The sequence below is a fragment of the Chrysochloris asiatica genome, unplaced genomic scaffold, assembly GCF_000296735.1.
Source record: "Chrysochloris asiatica unplaced genomic scaffold, ChrAsi1.0 scaffold00219, whole genome shotgun sequence".
Classification (NCBI taxonomy): domain Eukaryota; kingdom Metazoa; phylum Chordata; class Mammalia; order Afrosoricida; family Chrysochloridae; genus Chrysochloris; species Chrysochloris asiatica.
Window position 1 is genome coordinate 1664157 of NW_006408737.1, and position 11556 is coordinate 1675712.

The 11556-nt window shown below is 44.3% G+C and overlaps 2 protein-coding genes across 2 annotated transcripts in view; both read right to left on the bottom strand.

The window, feature by feature from the left end:
• Positions 1-4238, bottom strand: part of TMEM9B (TMEM9 domain family, member B) — a 20761-nt gene extending 16523 nt beyond the window's left edge. Inside the window, exon 1 of the mRNA XM_006872990.1 lies at positions 4065-4238. Coding sequence (XP_006873052.1) covers positions 4065-4169 — 105 coding nt within the window. The 5' untranslated portion in view covers positions 4170-4238. The remainder of the gene's footprint in view (positions 1-4064) is intronic.
• Positions 4239-4560: 322 nt separating this feature from the next.
• Positions 4561-11556, bottom strand: part of NRIP3 (nuclear receptor interacting protein 3) — a 39005-nt gene continuing 32009 nt past the window's right edge. The window contains exon 8 of the mRNA XM_006873028.1: positions 4561-5098. Within this exon, the coding sequence (XP_006873090.1) occupies positions 4561-5098 (538 nt within the window). The remainder of the gene's footprint in view (positions 5099-11556) is intronic.

Here is an 11556-nt window from a genome sequence, read left to right on the forward strand (position 1 = left end):
CTGCGAACCTTAAGGTCAGCAGTTCGAAACTACCAGCAGCTCCGCGGGAGAAAGATGAGGCTTTCTACTCCCGTAAAGATTTACACCCTCGGAAACCCTGTACAGGGTCGCTATGGGTCGGAACCGACTCGACGGCACTTAACAACAACAACAACAATAGTGGTGCTGTAGGATAATTACTAGACTATTAATCCGTACAAGGTTGGCAGTTCGAACCCAGCAATTACTCTATGGGAGAAAGATGAATCTTTCTGCTCCCATAAAGATTTACAGTCTCATAAGCCCTATATAGGGTAACTTTGAGTTGGAAGAGACTCTATGACAGTGGGTACTATTTTGGGTAGGTAGTCTAAGTGAGAATGATCAAAACGTAACAGAGACACAAAGTGAGCACATGAAAAGTGGGGCCAATGGACGTCCTAGATGCAGGGTTGCCACAAACCTTCAATTTGTTTTTAAAAAACAAAAACAGAAAACCCACAGTATCTGTGAAGTGCAATGAAGTGAAGAGCAATAAAAGAATGTACACCTATACCACAAGTGGGTGACTTTAACAGAAATTTGTTTATTCATAGTTTTGTTGTTTTTGATAAGTGCTGTGGAGTCAGTTCTGACTCACGGCAACTCTACATAGGATTTCTGAGGACTGGATGGTAGGTTTGAACCACCGACCTTGTGGTTAGCAATCCAGTGCTGATCCTACAGAAAAACACCAGATTTGTTGTTGTTGTTAAGTGCCATCGAGTCAGTTCCAACCCATAGCGACCCTGGATAGGGTTTCCGAGGAGCGGCTAGTGAACTTGAACCGCCAACCTTGCAGTTCAAATGGCTTTGCAGTCTGGCGCATTAACCCACAGCACCACACCAGGACTTAGCAGGCTAGAAATCCAAATTCAGGGTACCAGCTCTACGGGAAGGCTTTCTCTGTAGGCTGGGGTAAGTCCTTGTCTCTTTTTCAGTTTCTGTTCCTCAGTTGTTTTCCCCATCTGTACTTCCTTGTATTTATCTAATCTGCTCATTGAGATCTCCAAAGTGATTGGTTTAGGATCCATCCTCACTTATATGGCCTCATTAATATAACAATATTAAAGGTATCACAAGAACAAACAAATCTATGTTGGAAGAAGTACAACCAGAATGCTCCTTAGAAGCCAAGATGGCCAGACTTCGTCTCTAATACTTCGGATATATTCTCTAGTCCCTGGAGAAGGAAATCATGCCTGGTAAAATGGAGGGACAGTGAAAAAGAGGGAGACCCCAATGAGATGGAGTGGCACAGTAGCAGCAACAATGGGCTCAAGCGTAGCAGCAACTGTGAGGATGGCACAGAACCCGGTGGTACTTTGTTCTGTTGTATGTAGGGTTGCTATTATAAGTCAGAACTGACTCAGTGGCACTTAATAACAACAACAAAGAAACACTATCCCCAAATGGGATTATATCCACAGGTATGTTGTTGTTGTTTTTAAGTCCCTTCCAGTCAGTACTAACTCATAGCGGCCTGTGTGGGGATTCTAGGGAACGACGGCTGGTGGGTTTGAACTGTTAATCTTGCAGTTAGCAATCCAGTGCTTATCCTACAGCACCACACCAGGGCAGGAGTTAAGATGTACAACACACATTTGGTGGGGAACACAATTCAATCCCGAACAGACAAAGGACAAACACTGACAAGGTGAGTTTCAAGAGGTGACTAAATATCTGGATGGAGGGGGTAAGAGCTACTTCCTCAGCAAAGAGGAGTCTATTTGAGAAAGCAGTGACTCATTAGTCCCCAAAGGACCAGGCTGACTGCGCCCCGACCAGGCTGACTGCGCCCATATACAGCGGTGTATCTGGCAGAGCTGTTGATAATTTGTTGGGCAATCACTTAGGGGCAACCACTTAATGAGCATTTGCTCTAAGCCACTCTGTGCTCCTTGAAGTGACTTCAGATAAGGGTAAAACACAGTTCCTGGCCTTAAGTAGGGCACACCCAAGTGAAGAAGACTGATAAATACATGACAATTCACTGCATAAAATGATGATAGGACACATGCAGAGGGTGGGCATCAGCAATATTTTGAAAGTCAGGAGACTTGAGTCTGGTAGGTTTCAGAAAGAATGCCTGTCTTTTCTTGTCACTAAATGAAAAGATATTATTGATGAAAGCTTCTGGTTATAAAAAATGCAAATGTATCTTTTCCTATTATGTTAATGTGGATTTCTTCTGTTTTTCCTAATAAGCTATCTCATCAATGTTGTTCTGTAGGTTTCTATAATAATCCCAAGTCTCATGAGATATTAAATCACTATTATGCTTTCAAAATACATATTCATAGGACCTAACAGGAGCCCTGGTGTGGCATTGTGGGTTAATGTGCTGGACTTCAGGGTCAGTTTGAACCACAAGGTTGGTGGTTCAAGCTCACCAGCTGCTCCTTGGAAACCCTATACAGGGACACTGTGAGTCAGAACTGACTTGATGGCACTTAACAACAACAGGCACTAATAGGAATTTAGAAATGGAAATATGTGTGCCTTTGTGAGGCTCTTTAATATTAACAATCAACCATGAGAAAATTTTATACAAATTTTTGAACTTATACATAGACGTATGTGAAGAATGTGGTAAATAACCTATAAATTGACTTTAATCTGATATGCTATAAATATATGTGTGATGTTGTTGCTGTTAAGAGCCCATCCTGACTCATAGTGACCCTGTATAGGGTTTCTGAAGAGTACATGTAGATGTGATAACAGAAGACCTAGCATAGTTAATCTTTGTAAACTCTCCTTGAGACAGCTAAACAACCTCCCTAAACTATAACCTTGAAAAAAATATGACATTCAATTTCTAACCCTGAATAAATGACATAACATACTAGTCTTTGACGTTGTCATGCTGGCCCTTATTGTGTGAAGCCAAGGGAGGACTTTTACATATACCCTGAACTACTGCCCACTCAATGACAGAAGGCTAGGACTCTGCCAGCTACCAGAGACCTTAGACACCAACTACAAGGAACCTCCACCGAGCTGAAGCCATAGTTAGGCCTTTATCTTGAGAGACCTCTTGTTAAAGCTAAAAGCCTGAATGAACCCTCTGAACTAACACTGTAATTGTAATGGTTCATTCTGATTCTCCAGTTCTAAATGAATATTGTAAGCTTCTACTTGCGTGCCTTGTCATGACTACCTTGCAGTAAAGGAGATGCGTCTACGCAGGATAAATCTGAGTATCTCTCTATTAAAGTTCTAGGAGGAAGCACAAATTTGTGTCCGGCCAGGGCAGATCTGATGGCTAGGGACACCAGCGGATCTAGACACTAGAAGAAACAAGATATAGAACGAGGAGAGGCCATAACCTCATCTCTCCTGTAGTCTGGTTTCGCCCTTGCTCAATAAATTATTAGGAAGAAGACAGTAAGGGTCCAGGAAGTCCTGAAAAGAGTGAGGTGTGAGGCTATTAACCTGGTGAGACAGACTTTGTAGGACCTGCTGGGAGGAGAAACTTCCAGTAGGGGCAAGTTCCTACAACCAGAAAGGAATCTGTTCGGAGAGCAGTTGAAAGTCAGTTCCTAAGCGGGATGACTTCTGTGAGATGGGGGCTTCCTATCATTTTGGCTTGCAGGTTGGAAGTGTGCAGGGGGGTGGCTTAAGAGTGGAACATACGCTGCTCTCAGGGCTGGAAAGGTCGAGGTGAGCGCCATCGGGGCTGGGATGGGAAATGTCAGTAAGGCGGGCTGGCTTGCTGTCCAGGATGCAGGGCACTGTTAGGGCTGAGTGAAGCGGGTGTGGAGACTATCGGGGCACAGAGGGGAGTATTGTCAGGACTGGGGTGGGGGCGGACTGCGGGGTGGTGGGGTGGTGGTAATTATCAGATTGGCAGTGCTGGAGGGCGAGAGCAGTGCTACCCAGCAGCCGGAAGGGTTACGAGGGGGGCGGGGCAGTGAAGTGACTGGTCGGGCTGTCTGTGCTGGGAGAGCGGAGGGTGGGGAACAGGTGGACAAACTCAGTTTCCCCAAGACCGAAGGCAGTAAAGGCGCCGCTGTCAGGAGCTAAGGCTGGGCGGGACTCACCTTGGCGGCGTCTGACAGCTGCACGAAGAGCAGAACGGAGAGCGCCAGGCAGCGCAGGCTGAGCACCGAGCCAAGCCGAAAGAGGCCTCCCCACAGAATCGCCATCGCGGACAGGCCCAGCCTTGCCCACAGCCAGGAGCCCCCGAGACCTGCTCCCGGCTCGGGATCTGGCTCGGGCACCTCCGCCCGCACTTCCGTCTAGGCCTTCGCGTCACGGGCCGCGCCGGGTCAGCTGCCAAAAGCATCCGCCCCGGAAACGGTTCCCGGTGCTTAGGGACCGCAGGCTGAGCGGTCCGGGCGCTCGGCTGGCCCTGCAGTCGGGTCCGGGAGCCGAAGATTTCTCTGGGGTGGCAACCTCGGCCCAGTAGAATTTTGATGCGCTTGTCTGTCTTTCGCCGGCGCAGAAGCGTCAGGAGTTTATGGAGCTGCCAATCCTCCAGCGATCCATATGGAGCGGGGTCCGTTGCCAGGCTCTGGAGACCCGGTTGAGTTGGGCTCAATTCCCAGGCACTGCTGGGAGGGTGGTCCATCCTGGCCGGCGCTGGCACGGCGCGTACTGGAACAGAGCTGGCCCGGGGACTGGCCAAGGCGTCTCTTCAGCGAAGCCCACCGCAATCATGGGGTCGAGAATCGTCTCCGGGACTGCCAGCACTAACCTACAGCCAAATCGCCTTCTGGACATGACTCCCCGGCGGGATTCTAATTTAAAACAATCTCTGACAGCAGCCTTCGTGGGTGTGATCTCTGCTTGTGACTCCCCTCCCGCCGGAAGCTGCTGCAGGAACTGGCGGTCCACAGCAGCGGGGCTGGGCCAGGCCAGGCTCCGGAAGGTGTGGAGTTGGCGAAAGCACAGCTCTAGCAGAACAGCCTCCTTCGCCCAGGATGCCAGGAGCTGGAGAGTCGTGACGCTACGCCCTGGTGAGGCAGGGTCTATTCGGGGCTGCCACCAAAGTCGGAGCTGGGGGGATGCTGATTGATCTTCTTGGGGCGCGTCAGTACTCTGGAGACGGCACAATATCTCCCATTGAAATCTCCTTCAAATAGTGGAGACCGTGAAATTAGTGGAAGATGCAAGGTCCATCACTACCACTATGGGTTTGCTGGATGACTTTGTACAAATAACGTCCCCTTTCTTTCTCGGCTGTAATATGAGGTGATTCAAATTCCTGTGTGGATTTGACATATACTCCTATGTTGTTGTTGTTAAGTGCCATCGAGTCGGTTCTGACCCATAGCGACCCTAAATAGGGTTTCCAAGGCTGTAAATCTTTACGGGAGCAGAAAGCCTCATCTTTCTCCCGTGGAGCAGCTGGTAGTTTCGAACTGCTGATCTTGAGCTTGGCAGCCCAATTTGTAACTACTACGCTACCAGAGTTCCTATAGAATATTCGTTTTTCTACCTTTAAACAAAATTAAAAAGTAGTCCTTTCCTAGTTTGTGGAAATGTTTTAATGGAAATAATTTTCTCAGTCTTTTTCCCATGTGATTTTTTTTGTCGATGCTGCTAGAACCTATCACAAGAAGGTGTTTCTTATTGCACCAAATACATTTAGCTCCTTTCAGTCCCAAATGTGGTACTCAACCCACCAGAACACGAGCGTCAGCGCTAAATGACCTCTCATCAGGGCCTTTCCAGGCTGCTCTGTGCAGAGATGCATTAGTGAATTTTGTAGTCGGTGTTCTGCTGGCCGGAGGGCAATCTGGAGACATCCATGGTCAAATATGTCTGACTGGATCTATGATTGCTAAAAGCTGATTCAGCAGCAAATTTGGGATCAGTTTAAGGTTAATTTCTAGGTTTGGCTTCTGAAGGTAATGCTCATTCATTGGCTGAAACTTCGTAAGCCTTTTAGTCTTTGAAACTGTTCTTCAGGCTTTGGGAGTATAGAGGCATAGAGGGAATATATAGTAATGATTCAGTCTCCTGGGCCTCATCTGTTAAATGCAGAAATGCAAAGAACACTCAGCCTGTACTGTCCAACATGGTAATCGCTACCCAGCCAGGGGGGAGTATGGTGGCTCCATACGATAAGCACTGGTCTTTGAACCAGAAGGACCATTCGAGCCCACCAGCTAGCTGCTCTTTGGGCTTTCTGCTCCCTCAAAGACTTAAAGCCTGGGAAGCACTATACAGGGTCACTATGAGTTGGATCTGGCTCCAAGGCACTTAACAACACCATCACCAAGTCAGCCACAAGTGACAGCTAAGCACTGGAAACATGGTCTGAATTGAGAAATGCTGTAAGTGTAAATATACTTAGATTTCAAAGACTCAGTATAAAAAAATATCCAAAATATTTCAACTGTCTAATGACTAAGATTGAACAATCTTTTGGGTATATTGGGCTAAATAAAATATCGTATTAAAATAATTTCACTTGTTTCCTTTTACATGTTAAGCCTGGCAACTTGAACATTTCTCTTAGGCAGCGCCATTCTAGAATCTAGACTCTGGCTGCCATGAGAGGAGTGTGACTGAGATGACTGAGGCAGAGTAGAACCAACACATGTTTGTGGAGACCACGTACAGTAAAAGGGGAAAAAGGAAAAACTCCTCTGCTCAGTCTGAAGGGAAGTATCAGGTGCCTTTCTGGCCCTGAAGGGGCAGAGGCGAGATGCCCAGAGAAGTGGAGAAGTGCAGATGGTTGAACTGGGCAGGATACTAGGCAGGAGAGGTGAGATTTCTGACCTGAGGTCTTCCTAAACTTTCAAGTCACTTGAGAGTTGTTCTGGTTACAGTACCTTCTCCCTTCCCTCTCCCTTTTCCTTGCTTCCTGACTGCTTCCCTATTCCAGTCCTCCTTTAGGAGTGGCCCAGGCCCTGGTGCAACCCCCACTAGACCTTGGCTCGCTCACATTTTTGCTATGCCTGAAGTATTCTCTTGTGGAGAACGGTGAGGAAAAAAAGAGTACTTCTCTAAATTTAACTGTGGAAGTCAGAAGGTTAGGAAGCAAAAGTGGTAATTTATGTATCTGGGACAAATGGATGACAAAGACCAGGGCTTTGCTAGTTTGTTTTCAGCTCTCTTCCCTTCCAGTGATCAAATATCTTTCTGGACACCCTTTTTTTCTGATTCCTCCACTCCATCTTTTTGTGTCTAGTCATGCACAGCATCAGATGATAATTCCATTGATCAGAAAGGATTCAGACACACACTCTAACGTACTTCCCAGCATACCCTGCATATGTCTTGGAGGAGCGCTCTCATTTACCATGTGATGTGCATCATCGAAGACACCATCTTAATCCCTTTAGTGAGATCTGCCCTCTGCTGTGTAAGAAGTCACACACTTGTACCATGCCACTGCAGTCACATGCTGGTGCCCACCATAGCAACAATAATGCATGGGGCCAGAGTAGTATCTGTCTGCAACTTTAGCTGCCTGATCCATTATTGCTGACAACTTACCTTGTTGTTTTAAGTTCCGTTGAGTTGATGCTGACTCATAGCTACCCTGTATAGTGTTTCCGAGGAGCAGCTGGTGAGCTGGAACTGCTGACCTTGTGGTTCAAACTGACCTTGTGTTCCAGCCCATTAACTCGCAGCACCATACCAGGACTTGGGATGTTAAACTACAATACTTATGAAAATTATCCCTCCTTTCTGACAACTAAAAATTTCAAACATACAAAATACTACATGAATTGTATTTCTTTTTATTCTTATCAACACATTAAAAAAAAACAGTATCAGTGATGCTGCAGGGTAATGCGCTAGACTGCAAGGTCAGTTTGAACCACAAGTTGGAGCTTCAAACTCAACTTCCGCTCCTCGGAAACCCTATACAGGGTTGCTATGAGTTGGAACTGACTTGACGGCACTTATCAACAAGAAACTTTAATGGAAAACAGCAGACCCTACCCCAGCTCTCTCCACTCAAGTTTTTCTTCCCAAGGGAAACCTCTTCTTAACTTTTAAGCTATCTCTTCTGATACTTATTTCCATATTTTAACATTATCTGCTTATACTGCTGCTGCTGCTGCTACATGCTATGGAGTTGGTTCTGACTCACAGCAACCCTGCTTAAGGCTTCTGTGACTACAAATCTTTATGGGAGCACAAAGCCTCATCTTTCTCCAGTGGAGTAACTGGTTGACTTGAACTGCTGACCTTGTAGTTAGCAGCCCACTGTGTACCCACCGCAATAGCAGGACTCCTACTTACACTGCTAGTTTTAGATTTTTTCAGTTTGTGCTATTATTTTACTTCTTGCTATAGGAGTCCTGATGTGGCGCTGTGGTTTAATGCACCAGACTGCAAAGCTGTTTGAACTGCAAGGTTGGCGGTTCAAGCTCACCAGCTGTTCCTCGGAAACCCTATACAGGGTTGCTATGGGTTGGAACTGACTCGACAGCATTTCACAACAACAACATAAGAAATAAGATCTGTAATTATAATTTACACTGTCTTATAATGTGTGATTTTTTTCCCCATCCTCCACCACTTAATATATCTGTATCAACTTGTTTAAGTAAATCACAATTCATTGGTTATATGATTATGACTATGTACATATTCCACCACTCGTCTGTCTGTTGGACTGGTGGTTAGCATGTTACTCTGATGCTGGAAGCTATGCCACCAGTATTTTAAATACCTGCAGAGTACATCCATGGTAGACAGGTTTCAGTTGAGCTTGCAGACCTTAAGAGTAGGAAGAATGACAGATGGACTACTTCAGAATGTTTAGCTACTGAAAACTTTATGAAGAGCAGTGGAACACTGTCAGATAGCACCAGAGTATTGAAACATGAATATTGTCAGATCTAGTTCCAGGAGATGAGCCCTTCAGGTTGGAAGGCACTCAGAATGCGACTGAGGAAAGGCTGCCTCCTCAAAGTAGAACTGACCATGATGAGGTGAATGTAGTAAAGCTTTTGTGACCTTCATTTGCTGAAGGAGCACAATTCAAATGAGAAACAGGAGCACAATTCAAATGAGAAACAGCTGTAAACGTCTATTAATAATTGGAACATGGAATGTATGAAGTATTGATCTAGGAAAATTGGAAGCTGTCAAGAATGAAATGGAATGCATAAAAATGGATATTCTAGGCATCAGTAAGCGGAAATGGATTGGTAATGGCCATTTTGAATTTGACAATCACATGGTTTATCATGCCAGGAATGATGAAGACAAATGACTTTGCATTTATTAGCAAAAAGAACATTTCAAAATCTATCTTGAAGTATAATGCTGTCTGGGATAGGTTAATAGTCATACACCTACAAGGAAAACCAGTTAATAGCCATACACCTACAAGGAAAACCAGCTGAATACATCCCACCCGAATTTAGAGATCATCTCAAGAATGGAACTGATAAATTAGACACTAATGATCGAAGACCAGAAGAGTTGTGGATAACATCAAGAACATCATACAGGAAGAAGACAAAAGGATGTTAAGAAGAGAAGAAGGAAGGAAAACATCAAAATGATTGCCAAAAGAGACAGGGGATGGAAGAAATGAGGAAGTAAAAGAGCTGAACAGAAAATTTCAAACAACAGCTTAAGAAAACGAGGTCAAGTATTATAATGAAATGTGCAAAGATCTGGAATTAGAAAATCAAAAGGGAAGAGCATGCTCAGCATTTCTCAAGCTGAAAGAACTGAAGAAAAAAAATTCAAGCTTCGATTTGCAATTTTGAAGGATTCTATGGACAAAATATTGAATGATGCAGAAAACATCAAAAGAAGATGGAAAGAATTCCCAGTTACTGTACCAAAAAGAGATAGCACATGATCAAGAGCCAATGATACTGAAGGAAGAAATCCAAGGTTCACTGAAAGCATTGGAAGAACAAGGCTCTGGGAAATGATGGAATACGTATTGAAATCTTCTTAAAAAACCTGATGCAGCACTGGAGGCACTCACTCATCTATGCCAAGAATTTGGAAGACAGCTACCTGGCCAACTGATTGGAAGAGATCCATATTTGTGCCCATTTCAAAGAGAGGTGAAACAGTGGAATGTAGAAATCATTGGACAATATCATCAATATCATATGCAAGTAAAATTTTGCTAAAGATAATTCAAAAACAGCTACACCTGTACATTGACAGGGGACTGCCAGAAGTTCAAGTCAGATTCAGATGTGGATGTGCAACAAGGGATATCATTGCTGATGTCACCTGGATCTTGGCTGAAGGGAGAGACTACCAGAAAGATGTTTACCTGTACTTTATTGACTGTGCAAAGGCTTTCAACTGTGTGGATCGTGACAAGCTATAAACAACATTATAGAGATTAGTATTGCAGAACACTTAATTGTGCTCTTGGGGTACATAGACCAGGAGGCAGTCGTTCAAACAGAACAAGGGGACACTGAATGGTTTAAAATTAGGAAAGATGTGTTCCAGGGTTATACTTTTTCACTATACTTATTCAGTCTGTATGCTGAGTAAATAATCTGGGAAACTGGATTATATGAAGAAGAACGTGGCATTAGTATTGGAGGAAGACTCATTAACAATCTGTGATATGCAGGTGATACAACCTTGCTTACTTAAAGCAAAGAGGACTTAAAATACTTACTGATGAATATTAAAGACCAGTCTTTGGTATGGGTTGTACCTCAACGTAAAGAAAACAAACATCATCACCAATGGACCAATAAACTACATTCTTATCGATGGAGACAAGATTGAAGTTGTCAAAGACTTGATTTTGCTTGGATATACTATCAACACTCATGAAAGCAGCAGTCAAGAAATCAAATGACATACTGCATTAGGCAAATCTGCTGCACAAGACCTCTTAAAAGTGTTAAAGAACAAAGATGTCCGTTTGAGAACTAAGTTGTGTCTGACCCAAGTCATGGTATTTTCAATAGCTTCCTATGTATGTGCAAGTTGGGACGGTGAATAAGGAAGTCTGTAGAATTGATGCATTTGAGGTATGGTGTTGGAGAATAATATTAAAAGTACCATGGACTGTTAGAAGTACAAACAAATACATGTTAGAAGAAGTACAGCTAGAATGCTCCTTAGAAGCCAGGATGGCCAGACTTCGTCTCTCATACTTCATACATACTATCAGGAGGGACCAGTTACTGGAAAAGAACATAATGCTTGGTAAATTGGAGGATCAGCAAAAAGAAGACCCCAACAAGGTGGATTGGCACAGTGTCAGCAGCAATGGGCTCAAGTGTAGCAACAAGTGTGAAGATGGCACAAGACCGGGCAATGATTTGTTCTGTTGTGCATAGGTCTCTATGAGTCAGAATGGATTTGATGGCACCGGTGTGGCACTGTGGGTTAATGTACCAGACTGCAAAGCTGTTTGAACTGCAAGATCGGCAGTTCAAGCTCACCATCTGCTCCTCGGAAACCCTATTCAGGGTCTCTATGGGTCAGAACTGACTCAATGGTACTTCACAACAACAACAATGTACATATTGTTCATAGTTGAGCCAATTAGCATGCTATAATTATTTCTTTTGATTGAAGTTAGTCATTGCCTCTTCTGTTTGTGTGAACTTTCTTACATTT